Source organism: Orycteropus afer, unplaced genomic scaffold (assembly GCF_000298275.1).
Source record: "Orycteropus afer afer isolate SDZICR_OR568_19922 unplaced genomic scaffold, OryAfe1.0 scaffold00010, whole genome shotgun sequence".
NCBI lineage: Eukaryota > Metazoa > Chordata > Mammalia > Tubulidentata > Orycteropodidae > Orycteropus > Orycteropus afer.
In genome coordinates, this window is record NW_006921597.1 from 22,419,218 (window position 1) to 22,439,497 (window position 20,280).

General features: G+C 37.6%; 1 protein-coding gene across 1 annotated transcript in view; it reads left to right on the top strand.

The window, feature by feature from the left end:
- VAV3 (vav guanine nucleotide exchange factor 3) overlaps window positions 1-20,280 on the top strand; it is a 539,901-nt gene that overhangs the window by 453,745 nt on the left and 65,876 nt on the right. The window contains exon 20 of the mRNA XM_042782103.1: window positions 6,290-6,426. Coding sequence (XP_042638037.1) covers window positions 6,290-6,426 — 137 coding nt within the window. The remainder of the gene's footprint in view (window positions 1-6,289; window positions 6,427-20,280) is intronic.

The following is a 20,280-nucleotide window of genomic DNA, read 5'->3' on the forward strand; positions in this document are numbered from 1 at the left end:
CCTGTGTATTATTTTTGGAAGCTAGTGTTCTATGTCATAATCAGTTTTATTTAATCTGAGCCCCACTGACTAAATTTTAACCATCATGTGCTGTTTTCATATTGCTGCTTCTCACACTGTGAATTCCTCACACATAAGGATGACTTGGGAACCTTGTCTAATTTAAGGCCAAGCATAATATCATTGTGAACAATAGTTAAAGGGCACAGTCTCTCATTTTTCACTAAGAGGTACATAAACTATTAAACAGAATGTTAAATTTACATGCAAAGGTATAATTAGGCATACAACAAAGCATTTGTTATAGGCAATAAAATAAGCTAAAATAGCAAAACAAGTTAATAACTAAACATTCAGCAGGCGATCTAATTTTGGATTATCCATTTTAATTCTTTTCCCTTAAAGATAGTTAATTATAAAGATTTGGGAACTTCTGAGATGAGGCAAATATATATGTTGAAATGATGTATGATTATTTGACATTTAATTTCTAAAGGTAGTTGCATTATAAATGTTCAGATTTTAATGAACAACCTTGTAATTGTCCCAGTATATCTACTGTACATAACTTTCTGGAGCAGAAAGAAACTAAACACTGATCAGGCTTGTATTTCTTTTAAAAGAAAGAAGCTGATATCTGGGGTAAGTTGAGTTTATAATATAATAGAATTTATCTATTTTTAGCATTTTTTAGGACAACCTTCAGCTATTTATTTCTGATTGGTCAGTGTTAATGAGGGAAATCACAGTTCTTCTTTTGTAGCATATACTGTTTTGCATCTTAGAATCTCTTGAAGCATGGATAGCCAAGGGAAAATATGAATGGGATTTTGTAAGGACCTACAGATTTTAAACTCAAACAAATTTTGAAGGGCTGATCTGTTTTTTTTGTTTGTTTGTTTGTTTGTTTGTTATTTTAAAAGATAAACAAACAAAAAATAAACCCTGGGAATTACCTTATTTAGCTTAATTCCAAATGGAAGGAGGTGGATCAAAGGGTAGAAGTTATACAGAGAGAGATTTTTAACTAAGTTTCTGCAAGACCTTGGTAATAATTTGTGTGCAACAGAGAATGAATTGCCAAAGGGGGATGCAGTGAGTGTTCTATCCTGGACATTTTTAAAGAGATTAGGTCCTGTTGGGGATCTTTTTATAAGGGGAGGAAAAAACCTTCACTTATAACATTAAATGGCTATTCAGATATAAACTTCTGGAAATATAATTGCTTCCCCTTTCTTGATCTCATTTACAAAGTGCGATGCCTGCTGTGTGGTTAGATTGACAGTCATATTGATGATTGAGTGCTGACTTGAAGTTTAACTCAGTCACTCTTCTGTTATTTTATTTGCATTTTGATCCATCAGTTACTGTGCTTGTGTTCACCTTCTTAGCAACGTTACTGTGCCTTTTTTGTAAAAGAAGAAATATGTAGCGGGCTTTTGGAAAGCAACAGCTCCTTCCGTCAGTATTATAGAACACCTGCTGTATGAAAGCTGCAGAGGCAAGGTGTAAAGTGTCAAAGCTCATCATGTCTCTGTCCCCCTCCATCTTTCCTTTTGCCCTTTGATCTCCATAGCCCTGGAGTGCTGATGGAAGACAGTGCTGAGATGGGGAGTGCTGGCCAATCAGAAATAAGTGGCCAAAAATTATCCCAGCAAAAGACTAGAAAAATATAAATTCCTTTATATTAAACCTCAAAACTCATCCCAGAAAAAAGAAAATGAGTCAAACACTGCACTTTACAAGTTCTTTATGGATGACTTCAGGCTGGTGGCAATGACTTTTTGGCTATAACCTGAGCTCAACAATCATTGTTAGCAAGGGTCACATATATTTGTTTCTGAAATGAAGTCAGCGACATACCTTATGCTGCTAGTGTGCTTTTAGATCAGTTTTCTAAATGTAGTTCATAACCAGGAAAATAATAATAGCAAGAAAAGGTAGAGTAAATGGAAAAAAAAATTAGAAATAATTTTTACAAAGCAGTTTCTGGGTAGTGCAAATGGTCATCACACTTAGCTTCTAACTGAAAGGTTGGAGGTTCAAGTCCACCCAGAGGCATCTTGAAAGATGGCCAAAAAATAAGCCATTGAAAACTCCATGGAGCCCAGTTCTACTCTGACACACATGGAGTTACCGTGGGTCAGAGTTAACTCCATAGCAACGGGTTTGGGGTAAAACCAAAGTCCATTGTTCCTACTTCACAGGATACCTAAGTCTTCTTTCTTGACTAGAGTATATCAATATGTAATGTTTTCCATTTTAAATATTATGATTTTATTGGACCATGTATTATGGGCCATATGCAATCCATCCATAAAGATATATGAGGCGACCTTATTCCCTGCCTGACACCTGGCTGCCTTCTTATATTGCCTGCTCATTTCTGTATTTTAATCCCTCATATATATTTGAGTGGCAGAATGTCATCAAAGTTAAATTTCTTTTCTAAACACTCTATGAATTTTTCAATTGTTTCTTCTTGAGAATGACTAACGTGGGCATGCTGGCAATAAAAGAACTGCTGTTGCCAACATTTGTCACATGGCTCTGTTCCTTTTTATCCTGGTGGTGGTAGCAGCAGACATAACTTTAGTGAGGACTAGAGCCCTCTTGATCACTTGACTGCCCTAGTATTTGAGGCCACATCAGCTATTTCAGGTTTAAAGACTCCTTCAGATTCTATTTATAAACTGGCATAAAAGCAAAATTACCCAGGGGACCTACTAAATGAGATGCTTTCCTTGCCCTAGAAATGCTCAACTAAACTGAGACTAACCCCAAATCTCACCCCCAAACATGGAATAATCATCATTTAGGTAAAGTACAAACCATACTCCATTTTAAAAATATATATATATGCTTTATATTGTACTGTTTTGGTTCCCTAGTTCCACTTTAGGAGCTCTGGTGGCGTAGTGCCTAAGGACTTGACTGCTAACCAGAAGGCTGGCAGTTCAAACCCACCTGCCACTCTTCGGAAGGAAGGTTGGGCAATCTACTTCTGTAATGATACTACCTCAGCAGGAGCTCTGGTAGCATAGTGGCTAAAGCACTTGACTGCTAACCAGAAGGCTGGCGGTTCAAACCCATCAGCCACTCCTCGGAAGGAAGGTTGGGCAATCCTACTTCCGTAGTGATACTGCCTCGGAAACCCAAGGAGGGGTCGCTATGAGTCAGGGCTGACTCGACGGCACATAACAACAACAACAACTGCCTCAGCAACCCAAGGAGGGGTCACTATGAGTCGGGGCCAACTCGATGGCACATAACATAACATTACATGACATAACATGACATAACATAACATAACATAACATAACATAACATAACATAACATAACAAAGTTCCACTTTAACAGAAATACACAAATGGATATCTTTAACAAACAGGAATTTATTCTCCTACAGTTTTGGACGTTAGAAGTCCAAGTTCAAGTGCCACCTCTAGGGTCTGGGTGAAAGCCCCTCAACCTTGGGCTTCAGCTCTACTTCTTGCTCCAAGCCCACTGAAGCCAACGGCTTCTCTTAAGCAGCTATTAGCTGCTGAGGCTGACAAACCCAAGGTTAACAAATAAAATGGCACAGTCCCAAGATTACCAAACAACATCCCAGGCCACTAGTTCAAGTCCAGAGACAGTTCAAAGATCGGCAGGAAGTATGGCAGGCTGCTGAATGAAGACTCAGCTACATACAGGGTCTAAGCATGCCAAAAAACTGAGATACCTTTCTCAAAACTTCCCCTTATATTTTGGAAGCAGACTACATCCCTAAAGCAGCTACTTAGCTCTCCTGTAGATTTCACCATGGAGTTGATTTCCAATCTCATCATGGAGAATCACTACATCCAGCTTCCTAGCCACTCAAAACCAGGCCCAGCCAAGTTGACATACAACTTAACTACTACATGTACCCTCCTCAACATATTTCTAAATCAGTACTGTATTTTTTGCATGTAACACACACACATAAGTAACACACACACATATAACACACATAGTACACATAGGAAACTGATGTACGAGGGAGTTGCATGGTTTGCAAAAACATAATACATGCATGCTATTTGTATAAAAATACAATAGTGTATATTGGATTCTTAGGTTCTATTATAAATTAACAGCAGCAAATTGATAAAATGTGTAAAATGAGTACTCTCTATACTCAAGGCAAGGAGCCCTAGTGTCACAATGGTTAAGCTTTCAGCTGCTAACTAGAAGGTCAGTAGTTAGAATCCACCAGCTGCTCCATGGGAGAAAAATGTGACAGCTTCTATAAAGATTGTTGTTATGTTGTTATGTGCTATGGAGTTGGGCCCAATTCATAGCGACCCCTCCTTGGGTTTCTGAGGCAGTATCACAGCCTTGGAAAGCCTATGGGGCAGTTCTACTCTGTCCTGTAGGGTGCTGTGAGTCAGAAATGACTTCATGGCAATGGGTTTGGTTTTTTGGGGGATTTTATACTCTAGGCAAGCAGCCCTGGTGCCACAACAGTTAAGTGCTCAGATGCTTACCAAAAGATTGTCAATGTGAACCCAACTGGCAGCTCCAAGGAAGACAGACCTAATGATCTGGTCCTATAAACCTATAGGAACCTACAGCCTAGAAAACCCTATGCCGCAGTTGTGCTCTGTTACAGGGGGTTGAAATGTGTCCAAATTCAACTTGACCGTACCCAAGAACAACAACGAATGTTCAAGGAATTTATATACAGTGTGTGGAAAGCAAGTCTGATAGACAATATGGAGAGTTCTATTGTGGAGTATTGTTTTGGGGGAGGGATGATAAAGTCTGCTGTTTGTGTTAGGGCACTACCTTATAAACATCTGGTAGGGGAACTGTTTCATGAAAGACATGGGATTAAAGTCATCCCTCCAGGGGTTCTGGGGCACAAGAACTGAAGCAGTGGGGAGATGTGGCAACTCATAACATGCCTCAGCAGCCAAATTGGGGTGAAGGGCATCATAGCTTTCTTCCTTCTGATTTTCTAGATTGATAAAAGTGTTGACTAAAAAATGTTTCAGTTCTGTTTGATTTATAGAAACCTTTATTTGCTAGAATGTTTTCCCTCTTCTGGGGTGGTGGCTGAAAAGTATTGTGAGGATTTTGTTAAACTGTTTGCTGAATCATTTCATCTGGAATTGAAGCCTTTTCTAGATAACTTGGACATCTAGAACCTAATGACAATCATTCATCTTTAAATGTTTGTTGTTGTTATTGTTGTTATATGCCATTGAGTTGGACCCGACTCATAGCAACCCCTCTTTGGGTTTAGTGAAGCATTTTCAGGCAGTTACAGTTTTACCATGGCTGATCATTATAATAAAAAGTCTTGAAGTATAACAACCCACTGCCATCAAGTTGGATCAGACTCATAGTCTGGGTTTCCGAGGCAGTATCACTATGGAAGTAGATTGCCCAACCTTCCTCCGACTCCTGAATATATAACAAATAATCATGTTTATGAGTGATCTGTTTTAGGAGAGAGCATTTTCACCTCTAAATGAAAGGGTGATTGTGAGTTTGTCCTCTTGTAACCAATATTAGCACAATTAGGCCCTTGTGCAATTGAAGCAGCTGGTCAAATATTGAATTGAGGCCTTCATTGCACTTTCAAAGAAATAAGAAGAAAAGGGATTGGACCTGTTTATTTTTATATGTTTATTTAAGTACTATGTATGCTGTTGGCTTAGACATGTACCCTTTATTGGGTCTGTTTTGCAAGCCTAAATTTGAGCCTGAAGAGTTTCTCCATATAAATGTCTTAAGTTTTGCAGTGGCACATCCATCACTTTTTTGCTTTTGAATTACAAAGATAACCTTAAGATATGAGCCTTATACTGGGCAATGTGATACATACACAGAAAGGGTGAGCCTCCTTAGTGATGAAATCGGCCAATGCCCGAGAGGAAAGTAATAGGCAGAAAGGATAGAGTTGATGAAAATATTTATTCTTTTCCATTAAACTGTACGTGATGTGTTTTTTATGGAGCAGTTATCAGCTGAAAAAAATATGTTTTCAACTGAAAGAGAATGATGGTGAAGGAGAAGAAAAGTATGTAAGGGATCCAGGGATAAATATGCATCTTACTCCTTTACCATCTCAAATAATGAGAAAGTTGAAAAGCATTCCAGTGTAGTTACTTCAAATGTTTACTTGGACCAGGTGTTATTAAATCTTTGTAACATTAGTAATAGCTCTGTTTTTGTTTTGTTTTGTTTTGTTAAGTGCATTTGGACATCACACATCAGTAGTTTCTCAATGCTAAAATGTGTTTTGCTTATTTTCAGGCTTACCCAAGATGCAGGTGATTAGGAACTACAATGGAACACCAGCCCCTGCTCTTCATGAAGGACCCCCATTACACATCCAGGCAGGGGACACAGTTGAACTTCTGAGAGGAGATGCACACAGTCTGTTTTGGCAGGTACTATTGAGATTACAAATTTTTCTACTTAATGGATGATTTATTACTGCTTAGAGAATAAAGTTCTTGTCGATAGAAACAAATTACATGTTTCAGCTTCAGAGATTATACGTGATTTGGGGCAAAATTATTTTATCTTAGCCTTCCCTATATTTACCAATGCCAAAATGGCAATGAATGTTAGAATACTAAAGAAAAATAATTTCAGTGCTGTGAGTCTTAATTATTATTTTTGTTAAAAATTCATACTTTGCCAGGGCATTTTTTTCCATACCCAGGGCCTGTGGGTATGATCTAATTTGCATGGCTTTCATACATTAACATTTCACTTCAGGGGAGCTACCTAATTAGCTTACCAGTGGCCGTTTCTTGCCATATTTGATTTGTGCTTACCCACACTAATACCTAAAGATCTCAGAGATGCTGTGGGCATTATTCATGAAATATATGAAATGTGAAAAATAATTGAGTATGTTGATGTTTGCTGGTGTTGAAATCTCTTCTGACCAATAAGCCTGTATTTGGTTGAAGGAATTTTCTAACTGAGGTAAATATGTTATCATATTAAGATTTGATAAAGCTGAATGGTAAGATACTGGTTCATTAAGTTATTCTGTATTTTCATGTGTGTGTTAGAAATATTCTCCATCGAGTTAAAGGATTTCTTTTAAATGTATAGTGCATTGAGGGAAAGGGGAAAAGGGATCACCAGAAAGATTAGCATGAGTGAAATTTGTCTGTAGGTAAAGAGATAAAACTTTAAAGGACCACTCAATGACATTTGCATATGTCTACATGACAGCTATTTGTTTGATTAAAACTATTTCATTATCTATCATCTTGTTACAGACGAATGTACTTAAATCACACATTCATCTCTAAACATCATTTCAATTTCTTTAGCAGTGACTATTCCAAAGTTCTACCACTCTTCTTAATTATCCTACTCCTCTCATGTTTCATCTTTCCAGAAAAGGAAGAGAGAAAATAACAAACTCAAATCTCACTAACTTTTCAGTCTGTTACTGAATCTTCCACTCCACAAAATATATCTGTATTTTCACCCATAAAGTTCCTCAAGACTCATTTTCGTTCTTGGATTTTTCATCCTATATTTCATAAGTTGGCTTTGACTCCTAAAATTTCAACTTCATTCTCTCTGCTGGTTCCTTTTCCTCGCATATAAATAAGCTCAGGTTCCTCTCATCTTAAACCACGAATAACTCTACCTTTTATCTGGTTGTATTAATTATCTTGTCTGTTTATACTAATCATTCTTAAGTCTCTCTGTCCCTTGGTTCTTGCTCCCTACCTCTGGACCTCCACCCCCTAAATCTAACGCATAGTTAAATTTTTAACACAATAAGTGTGCATTTGATTATCAAGATAATAAACATATCCATCAATATTCGAAGTTTTAGTGAGCCCTTTGGGAATCCTTCCCTCCCACCTCTATCTGATACTCCTGAATCCATAGGCAATTTCTGTTCTGCTTTCCGTCACTTTAGATGAGTTTACATTTTTAATAATTTTATGTGGTACATAATATCATGTGTATTCTTGTTTGTGTGAGTTTCTTCACTCAACATAATTATCTGGTCATTCATGTTTCTGTATCAGTAGTTCTTTCTTTTTGATATTTGTAGAATTTATAGTGATGGCCCTTTTCTGGAACTAGTCTCTAATGCTGCTATAATGAAAATATCACAAGCAGGTAGCTTTAACAACAGAAATGTATTTTCTCAGTGTGAGGAGGTTAGAGGTCTGAAGTCAGGGTGCCAGCTCTAGAATAAGGCCTTCCTTCTTTGTAGGCTCTGGAGGAAGCTCCTTGTTTCTTTCGAGCTCCTTGTTTCTGCTCCTGGGTGATGTTCATGTGGCTTGGCATCTAAAGATAGATAGTCCCATAGAACCAGAGATTGGTGTCATCAATTCTCTCCATTGTTTTTCATTTTTTATTACATTCATTTCTGCTCTGATATTTATTACTTCTTACTTGGGGTTTAATTTGCTCCTTTTCTTCTAGTGTCTTAAGATAGAGTGTTTGTTGATTGATTTGAGAACATTTCTTACTTACTTTCCTAATATATTTAGTGCTATATATTTTCCTCTAAGTGTTACTTTTGCTACCTCCTCGACATTTTGGTATGCGGTAGTTTCATTTTCACTTAGTCCAAAATACTTTCTCATCTCTTTTTTAATTTGATTTATGGGTTTATTTTGATGTAGTTTCCAAGTACATGGGAGTGTTCCACATATATTTCTATTTATAATGTCTAATTTAATTCCATTATCATGACCACAGTTCATATGACTTGAATCATTTTACATTTACTAAGATGAATTTTATGGAATATGGCCTATCTTGATAAATGCTCTGTGTACACTTGAAAATAATATCTATTCTGTTTTTTGTGGATAGGATGTTCTACAAATGTCAAGTAGATCAGAGTAATTTACAGTGTTGTTTAAGTGTTTTATATCCGTATTTATTGATCACATAACCATCTAAATTCATCTACCTTCCAACACTCAAGTCTGAAATCTGTATATTTTCTGTACTCTTCCTGTCACTGACCCCTGCCACATGCCTTTCGTTATCAAATCTTTCTCCTTTTACTTTCTAACTCACTCTCAATCCATATCCTTCTCTATCTCCACTGTAACTGTCTAGCATCTACTCTGATCAACTGTTACATGACATCTGAGATTACCTTGTAAGTGACCTCCTTACTTCCAGAACCTCTCTACCCTGGCCATCCTCTATATCACTGCAAAGTTCAGAGGTAATCACATAACCCCTTGGGGAAGTTTCTCAGTGTCTTCCTTCTGGCCATGCAGAATTCACACTTCTTGGCCTGAGCAGAGGCTTTGCGAGTGAGATGATCCATGTTGCAATCTCTTTTTACTTCTCTGACTTTATCTCTCATCAGTTTCTCAGATGCTGTATGTTTTTCATCACTCAAATATACCCCTACCTACCTCCAGTTTACTTGGAGCCACCTCTGTGAAGCTTTTCTTATCCTATCTGTCCTCTTTCTCTTATCCCTATTCCCGGAAAAAATAGAATTTCCTTTTATTTATTGGTGGCGTAGTGCCTAAGGCATTTGACTGCTAACCAGAAGACTGGCGGTTCAAACCCACCAGCTATTCCTCGGAAGGAAGATTGGGCAATCTACTTCTGTAGTGGTACTGCTTCAGAAACCCAAGGAGGGGTCACTATGAGTCGGATCTGACTCTATGGCAGTGAGTTTGAGTGAGTTACTCCTTTCTTACAATAATAATGAAAATAATAGCAGCAACAACTAATGTTGTTATCTGCAAGGTAGTGTTCTTAGCATACTTGACATATGTTAATATATACATATACTACTCAGGAATGAGCTCTGGTGGTATAGTGGATAATGCATTTGGCTACTAACCAGAAGGTCAGCAGTTCAGACCCACCAGCCACTCCATGGAAGGAAGATGGGGCAATCTACTTCTGTAAAGATTTTACAGCCTTGCATAACACACTACACAAAACATTGTCATAACATACTACACAAAACATTGTTCCACCTCCTACTTTGGCGAGTAGCGACTGGGATCTTAAAAGCTTGCAAGCAGCCATCTAGATGGGTCTCTCATTGTCCAGAGCAAAGAAGAATGAAGAAAACCAAAGATTCATGGAAATAATTAGTCCAAGCAACAGGTACACCATGCAGTCCGCAGCCTATACGACTCTGAGAGCAAAAGAACTAGATAGTGCTTGACTACCACTGTCAACCGCTCGGAGGGGGATCTGTGTAGGAGATCCTGGATAGAGAGAGAGAACAATGTGGAACAAAAGTCAAAATCATTTAGAAAAAAACAAAGTTGGTGGGGACCAGTTTTGCTGGCCTGATAGAGCCTGGTGGAACCACTGAGATGGCCCCTAACTGCCCTTCAGGTCTGGAATTGAACCCACTCCTTTGGCTTCTAGCCAAAAAAAAGACAGACATATGAGATGAACATTTACCCAAGGTAGATAGAGTACTTGGAGAAAAAAAAGCATGGGAGAAAGAAGGGCTGCTTATGCACAGGGAGACAGCTCAGGGGGCAGGAGTGCATGGAGGGATGGACACAGGGAAGAGGTAACTATCAGGAGAAAGTGGGAGGTCAGCTGTTGTATTGGGGTAAATTGTAGTCAATGTCATGAGACAAAGTGTATGTGAACTGCTATATGGAAAATGAATTTGCTCTGTAAACTTTCACCCAAATCACAGTTCAAAAAAAAAAAAGATTTTGCAGCCTTGGAAACCTGATGGAGGTTGCCAGGAGTTGGAATTGACTTGATGGCAATGAGTTTTTTTCTTTTTTAAATACTACTCAGGAAAATTTTACAAAATGAGTACTACTGTTATCTCCATTTTACAGATGTGCTAATTGAGACACTGTGAGGCTAAGTAGCTTTCCCAAGGTTGCACAACCAGTAACTTGGCAGAAATAAGATTCAAATCAAGGCATTCTTGTCCCTACTTCTTCTCTTACAAGCATATTATTTATGGATAAAGTTCATGCTGCCCTTCTCAACTTTATGCTTTGTAAGAACAGCAAAGTGAGGCTTATGTCCTGTGTAAGGAGGTAGCTTTCTTTATGCTAAAGAAACTGATATTAGAAATATTTTCATGGATTTATGGTACTACCATCAAAGTTTGACAGTGTTTTACTTGTTATACAACAGGTAATTGTTTTTCATAATGCTACGGGTTGACAAGGTGGTTCTTCTGCTTCATGAGAAATTGTCTTGGTGCTGCTAAGGTCCAAAATGGCCTCCTCCACAGGACTGGCAGTTGGTGCTAGCCACCCTCTAGGAAATCAGCTGAGGTTTTCAACCAGATGGCCCTCTGCAGTAGTTCCTTGGGCTTCCTTACAGCATAGTGGTCTCACTTCTTAGAAGAAGTAGCTGGCTCCCAAGAGCCAGAGTCTGTCAGATCTTAAGGCTTATGTCAAGAACTGGCACAGAATTAGTTCTGCATTATTCCATTGGTTAAAGCAGGAGAAGGGCCCAGCCCAGCCCAGGTATAAGGAGAAGGGACTCTACAAGTTGAATACAGGAGATATGGTTCACTGGGGACCACCAAAGTCACAGTGTACCACAGACAGGAAGAAAAATTAAGCTGTCTGGACAACCCTAAGTATACAATGATTTTCTAGGTGGTTCCCAAGGACACTGAATACCAATCAGTTTCTCATTGTAGAGAAAGTAGCAAGAAGTAGTCAAGCCAATTGCAAAATGTTGAAGATCTTTGTATATATAAGTGGATCTCAAACTGGTACTTTTGAGATAACACTGGGAATTCAGCTTAGCAGGAATCCTAGAAACAGGCATAGTGTGTGTTTAGAGTTGTTTTAACTGTAAAAAACAATTTTGGTCCTCATCTTTTTCTAACCATGCCTTCTGTTCTTTTCCACTCTTGTTTGTGTGTGTGTATGTGTGTGTGTGTTTCCTGGTACTTTAGCTTGTAAAACTTACTTGTGTAGTTAATTTTTTTTTTTTTTAGTTGCTTTACTATTTTTTTTATTGGGTTTGAATGGTGCTTTTTATTTTTTCATAACGTTTTAGATTTGTTATTTCATTCATTCCTCGAAGCACACTGTATTGGGAAAAAACCATAATTCAGGTTCCAAGTCAACCAGTCCAGCACCTTTTCATTAAAATATATGGCTGCCTTTTCTATTTAAACAAAAATTGTTATTAATCCTATCCTTTCAGTAGCCTGGAAACATGACAATTTTCTGGTGTGATGGTAGAATGGTTTTGGAAGCTCTCAGGAGAACTGTAGGAGAAATGAGAACTATTGGATGACTGTGTATATGTGTGCTTGTGTATGTGTTGAGGGGAAGAGATATCTAATAGTTAAGAACAAAAAATAAGGCTAATTTCTGGAACATAGAACAATTAACATATATATATATTTAGGTCAGCAGACATGTATTGAGAGCCAACTCTACTTACAACTCAGGACACTTGCTCACCTTTCAGTTACCAACTCTAATTGTTGGTTTTGACACCTGATCTCTTGTCTTTAGAAGAATCATTCATACTTGTTAGCCTCTAGTGACATGTTTAAAATTTCAGGATTATATTGAAAGCTCATATGTTATTTCCAGCAAAAAATGTAGCATGAGTCAGATTTGTCTTATAGACATACCTAAGCCATCCCAAGGATTTTAAGCCAAAAAATTATTAAAAGGAACCATGGCAGAATGAGAAAAGCTATATTCAAGAAATGAATCTGTAGCCAAATGGTTGTACAGTCTGGATCACTCACTTAATCACTACATGGCTTACAGATCTGTTACATGAGGAGAGTTGAGCAGTTCTTGCAATCCTGATCGAATCATTTGTGGGGCTTTGCAATAATGTCAACATAGAGCTCGCCTTCCAAATACTTAGACACAGTTGTTCTGGGTTGAGCCCTGGCATGAGTTTATATAAAACCCCAGATAAATCTGATATGGACTAGGACAGCCATTTGGTTAGATGATTCAGTCAGTAAGATTCTGTGGTAATTATGTGACATTATCCTCAGCTTAATATTTGGTCATTGATAGAAAGCCAACTTACTAAGCAATGAACTGAATACTTTGGCTATGAGTTACCAATGAAGAGTACATTTTCAAATAATTATTATATAATAAAAGTATACAATTAAAATTGTATCAAGTATACTGAACTTGATATTATTTTTTTCTCTGATTGAAAACTTACTTCAGATCTTATCATGGCCCAAGACTCTCATGATAAAACCAACGCTGTCTTCACAAACCGCACATTTAGAAGGTATATGTAGAAACTGGGCTGAATCTGTGCTTTATTATATGATCTAGGATGGCATGTTTCAAATCTCTGAACATCAATCTTTCCTCCTTGTTGGGTTTAAATGCATGAAGAATGTGATTGACTTGATTATTTGAAGTCATGTGAGTTTTTAAGTGTGTTTACAGTGGTTTCACGTACATTAATTTGTAGATTTTGATGTTCAGAGAAGACATATACTTTATAGTTTGCGTCCTAAAATATGTGATTCCCCCATTGAGACTCCTTTTTTTTTTTTTTTTTCAGTTGCTTCTGAGCAGAGGTGCTTTTAAGCACCTCTTTTTAGTTTCTATCCAATTGATTGGATCTCATTTGAGATTTCATGGAATTAGCACCAGAGAAGCAAGTTTTTTTTTTTTAATCCCTTTGCTAGAATTTAGGTAATTCTTGTTCATTTTGCTGAGCTTTATTTACTGACTCTGCCATATACTAGCAGTATGACTTTAAACAAGTTATTTAAACTCTGTGAACCTCAGTTTCATCATCTCTAAAAAGGGAGTAAAAATAGTCACTATGTATATAATAAAATAAATAATTTATGAAAGGGTTCTAGCATTGAAAAGTAGCTCCTGCTTTTTTTCCACCCATCTATGCACTTACCCATCCATTAAATTCCCTATGAAGTACCTATTGTGTGTCTGGCACTGTAATTCACACTGAGGATCATTAACAAAACAGCTAATTTCTAACTTCCTGACATTAATGATCTAAGCATTATCAGAGCTAGACAAGGTGATGTGACTGGTCACCATTTTGAATTTGTTTTATTAAGGAATTTTGAAAATCATATTGTTACAAATCTGTCTAGAGTTAAACATAGATAAAAATCTAGAGTATTTATTGGGATACAGCAGTGGCTTTACTGTTGAATGTCAAAAGTGTCTTTGTCTACTTAAGTGCTGTGGCTTATTTGGAATTTTTCAAGAATGTATGCTTTCTAAACTTCTTTCCTCTTCTGGTTCCCCCACTGTGGTAGTTAAATTTGTATATCAGCTTGGCTGGGTCTGGTTGAGTGGCTGGGCAGCTGGTGGTAGTTATTCCCCATGATGAGACTGGCGATCAACTCCATGGTGGGAGTAGCTGCTTTAGGGATGTGGTCTGCTTCCTGTATATAAGGAGAAGCCTTGGGGATAGTCTCTAGTTTATGGCATGCTTGGACCCTGCATGTAGCTGTGCCGTTGTTTAGCAGCCTGCCATGCTCTGCCAACCTTAGGACTTAAGTTAATGGCCTGCCGTGTGGTTTAATAACATCAGACTGTGCCTTTTTACTTGTCAACCTTGGGTTTGTCAGCCTCAGCAGCCAGCAACTCTCTGAGTGAAGAAAGGCCTCTAGCTCCAGTGGGCTGGAAGCAGGAGGCAGAGCTGGACCCCAAGGTTGAGGGCTTTCACCCAGGCCCTAGAGACTGACACTTTGAACTTGGACTTAAAGCCAAAAGAGAATAAACTCCTGTTTGTTAAAGCCATCCCATTTGTGGTATATTTCTGTCAGAGCAGCACTAGGTAACCAGAACACCCACCTTCACACCAAGTGAGTCACTTATTTATTAATGTAGAAAGTTGAATTTTATTGAAGACTGTCATTTTTTCTACATACTGTGTGTCCAAAGAATACAAATTATCCTCCATTATTTTTCAGGAACTTTCTTTCTTTGAATAGCTTTGAGTCTAGTCTGTATTATTATTATAACAACAGTAATTTCTAATGGTACTGAAGTAAATGAGCTATCTGCATTTTCATTATAACTTCTTTCAAACAATGGTTGTCAATAGAGCTGTAAAATGTACTTTGTTCAGTTTTTGTGTTGAAGGGATTCATTTGGACAGCTTCTTCGTTTCTTCTTTGTCTTCTTTTTTCATTTCTCTTCCCTTGAAAGCTCAATAAAATTATGTTAAAGTGAAATGAATATAAGACAGGAAATTGGCCATTTAGGATACATTTCCTAGTGCTGCAGGTGTAAGGCATAGTTTTTACTGAGTATAACAACATACAGAACAATTTCTGACCATAATATGACACCAGTGATGGGAAACCTGTTGCATGTAAATCCTTGTTATAATATATGATAATAAGGACTTAGTAACTAAGAAAAACATCCTTTTTGATGAGGGAAGTTATTCATATTAGGAACCCCCCCCCCCAAAAAGCTAGAGATTATACTTATCGGACAGTGAGAGAGAGGGTAAGAAAGAGAAACGGTCAAATGTAAAACCATTCCATGGCTTCTATTATAATAGAGGGCTTTATATGTGTTTTCTTCTTAGAATAAAGCCTGTGAAAAAACAAGTATGTGTTGTCCTTTATCATGGGATTTTATTTGCTCCATTGTCATTTAAGAATACCCAAATGTTCCACAGGGAGAATTTTGTAAGCTAATTGGAACCAAAAGGCAATTATAAGAGTTTTAGAGCTGTAATCAGTGTGCCAAAAATATATATTTTTATCTACAATGTAAGTTAAATAACCTAGGAAATAGTTGTGATACTTCACACTTACAAATCATGCATCTACATGATCTTTATTCTAAGGAGTGCAAATGTTTTTACACACATTCTGATTAATTCACAGAGATCTCCATAAAGAGGATAAATGGAAAATTATGTTACCTTCATTTAGAACTGTGGTCTTAAAGGGCCAAGTTTATCACCAGGCTTTGGGATGGAATAGCAAAATTAAAGTTAGACTCTTCCATATTTATGGTTTCCTACTTGAGATAGATTACCCTACCTTTGTTTTAGGAGATTCATTTTATATATTTTTAACATGTTTAAAGAAAACATTTATTTTTAACCTTTTACTGTGATTTAAGTGAAAGTACAGAGCAAATTGTTTTTCTAGTCAACAATTCATACCCATTATTTGCCCTTCTTTCCTATCCCTTCCTGCCTTCTGAGCTTTATTCCTGGGCAAAGCTGCTTTTCTTGGTTGCATATGGCTGATTGTTCTAAGGAGTGTGTGCCCCTCTAATGTTATTGTTCACTTTATAGACCTGGCTGTCATTTGGCTGAAAGTTGAGCCACTGAGGTGAGTTCAGTTTCAGGCTTTAAGGGTGACTAAGGGCCACAGTCTCAAGGATTCCACCAGTCTCTATAAGACCAGTCAGCCTGATCATGTTTATGATTTTGAGTTTTGTTCCACATTTTTCTTCCACTCTATCCAGGATCTTCTATTACGATCACTTCCATAGCTATTGGTAGTGGTACCCGGGCACCATCTAGTTCTGGTCTCAGGCTTGAGGATACTGTGGTTCATGTTGTCCATTAGTCCTTTGGACTATTTATTTCCATATGTCTTTAATTTTCTTCACTCTTCCTTGCTTTGAACAGAAAGAAACCAATAATTGCACCTTCGATGGCCCCTTGCAAACTTTTGAGATCCCAGACACTACTCACCACAGTAGAATGTAGAACACTGTCTTTGTAAACTACATTGTACCAATTGAGTTAGCTGTCCCTTGAGCTTGTGGTCCCAAGCCCATAAGCCCAGTGATTTATTACCTCGATGTATTTGATTAGGGCTAAGAAGTTTTTATAACTTTGCCCCCTGATATCTCTACTAAATACATGGATAAATACACAGCACATACAAATAAATTGATAGACATATATGGTGCCAAATGTGAGTCATATGTGGTCATAGGTGTAATCCCATGCACCTACCCATTCCTGTTCACCTTGCTTGTCTGCCTATGCATCTTCTTATAGATTACTGTTTGCTATTACTGATATTAGGAGCTCTGGTAGCATAGTGGCTAAGGCACTTGACTGCTAACCAGAAGGCTGGTGGTTCAAATCCACCAGCCACTCCTCGGAAGGAAGGTTGGGCAATCTACTTCCATAGTGATACTGCCTCGGAAACCCAAGGGTCACTATGAGTCAGGTCTGACTCGATAGCACATAACAACAACAACAATATTACTGATATTGCATGATTGTGTATGTAATGATATTTCCCTTTGCTATAACTCTTATACATCTCTCCATGTCTTCCTTTGCCTTAGTGATATTGTGCTGATCATCCCCTTATTTAATATTGCCTTTCCCTTCCCCAAAGGCTCTGGTGGCATAGTACCTAAAACATTTGACTGCTAACCAGAAGGCTGGAAGTTCAAACCCAGCAACCACTCCTCGGAAGGAAGGTTAGGCAATCTACTTCCATAGTGATACCACCTAGGAAACCCAAGGAGGGGTTGCTATGATTGAAGGCAGTGGGTTTTCTTTTTCTTTTTTTTTTTTTTTTTGCTTTTTTGTTAGTGTTTTTTTTTTTTCCCTTCCCCTTGCATCCCTGTTAACCATCAAAAAATTTTTTTTTGTATGTAAACCTTTCCTTTTTTTTTTTTTTTTTATAATAGTAGACTCATACATAATTTTCCCTTTTGTGATTGACTTATTTCAGTCAGCATAATGTCCTCCAGGTTTATCCAGATTGTGAGGTATTTCACAGATACTTCATTAATCTTTAATGTCTCATATTATTCCATTGTGTATGTATACCATGGTTTGGTTATCCATTCATCCATTGATGGGCACTTAGGTTGTTTCCATCTCCTTGCTATTGTGAACAATGTTGCAATAAACATGGATGTGCATATATATGTTTATGTCCTGACACCAGAAAACAAAATTTTTAAACCAATTTGTTATTATTAATTAAGTCCATGGCTCCGACTCATGGTGACCTTATATGTAACAGAGTAAAATGTTGCCCATTCCTGCATCATCTTCATAATTGCCCACTACTTTGAGTCCATCATTGTAGCTATTGTTCCAGTCTATCTCACCAAGGGTCTCCCTCACCCTCTTTGGTCTTCTGTTTCACCAAACGTAATATTCTCATCTAGCGATTGATCTTTTATGATGATGTGTCCAAAACAAGCAAGTCAGACAGTGTTCTGTTATGACCCATAAGGTTTTCATTGGTTAAAATTTGGAAATAGATTACCGAATCTTTCTGCGTAGTCAGCCTTATTCTGCTCTGCTGAAATCTGTGCACCATGGTTGACCCTTCTGGTATTTGAAAGACTGATGGCAGAGCTTCCAGCTTCATAACAACTCACAAACTACCACAGTGTGAAGGTAGTTCTTTTAAGAATGCAACACAAAACAACCACTGCTATGGAGTCGGATCTGACTCATAACAAACCCTCCTTGGGTTTCCAAGGCAGTATCTACGGAAGTAGATTGCCCCATCTTCCTTCCCAGGAGTGGCCTTTTAAGAACACTCAGGGATAAAATGTTGATTTATGTAAAAATGTTTGCCTTTTTATTTTTAACCCTTTGTCTCAGAAAGAAGGAGTTTTGGTGGCATAGTGCCTAAGACATTTGACTGCTAACCAGAAGGCTGGTGGTTCAAACCCACCAACCACTCCTTGGAAGGAAGGTGGGCAATCTACTTCTGTAGAGATACTGCCTCGGAAACCCAAAGAGGGGTCACTGTGAGCAAAATCGACTAGACAGCAGTGAGTTTGGTTTTGTTTTTTGTGTCAGAGGACATTAAATAGGAAAGAATAAAAATGCAGAAAATACATTGAGCTGTGAAAGATTCTCAAGAGAGAAGAGTATTCCTACTCACATTGTGAGTAAAGGGGCAAGGAGCCCAAGGAAAGGTGACTCTTGACTTGCCTGTGGGTGATAGGGTATAAAATTCCCTAATACTGTCATGTCAGACCTAAAAGCAAAATGGAAGTGAATATACAATAAGCTGATCCTTACCTAAGTTTATTTTGTCAAGAATTCTTGCTTTCCTCAAGACTACTAGTATCTTTGGTGTCCAAACAAACAACAACCCATGCAAAATTTCTTACTAATACATTGTTCCTCATTTTAACCAAGAAAAAGTGTAAAAGGTTCATTTGAGGAGGATCTTTCTTATAGAAATCATGTTTTCTCAAGCCTCTAGTTATTTATACATATTTTACATTCTGCTTGATTTTTTCCTCCTACACCCATTCTCTTAGTGAAATCCTTATTTACCATATAGACACTGGAGTCTTCCCTGAACTAAAAGGGCTTCTATCATAATACTCATTACACTGTATTTTACTTATCTATTTGTCTTGTCCCCTGCCTGATAAGAATACTGTAGAAAAAGAAGAACCATGACTTTCATTCCTTCATTTCTAGTGCATAGAAGATAGCAAGCACTTAACACGTGTGTCCAGAAGGAATAAATTATTCAGGGCTGCTATTTCAATGATATATTATTTAAAATTTTTCAAATTCATTGTTTATTAAATTATACTCTGTGATGTTGTTTCAAAAATCATTAATGTCCTCATTCATCTTGTTCATTCATCTTATCAGGTTTAAATGTGTTTTTGTTCTCTTAGAACAGGCTTAAAGCTATATAACCTTCTGACCTCAAATTCTTCTTTTATATAATTGGGATTTTAATACTTAAATGCCTCACAGGGGTATTGTAAAAATCACAGAAAGTAAACTTGAAATCAAAAGGAGAAAAAGTGTATTTGTACTTATAGTTTAATAAATTTGAAAGATAAGCTTTATTTTCCAGAAGTGTTGTTGTTGTTATATGCTGTTGAGTCAGACCCCACTCATAGCGACCCCTCCTTGGGTTTCTAAGGCAGTATCACTACAGAAGTAGATTGCCCAACCTTCCTTGTAAGGAGTGGCTGGTGGGTTTGAACCATAGCCTTCTGGTTAGCAGTCACGTGCCCTAGGCACTACACTACCAAATGATTGTCTGTCTTTTTAACCTCCTCTTCCCCATATTTCATGTGAAGAGTCCCACTGACATATATGGAGTCATAGAAAATTATCTGCCCTCTATATGCTTTTCATTCTTGTTCCCAATTCCTAGAATTTCTTTAATCAAACATTAAACATTTTGCTTCATACTTTGACATAATGCTCACATGATTAATTCTGAAAGGGATCAACTCTTTTATGTAAACATCAGGGTGAAAAATAATCCAACTATTCCTCCGAGCAGGTTTGAACATGGATGAGATACCTCAAGGGGAAGAAAGAAGAGTGGGAAGAAAACAGAGAGAAAG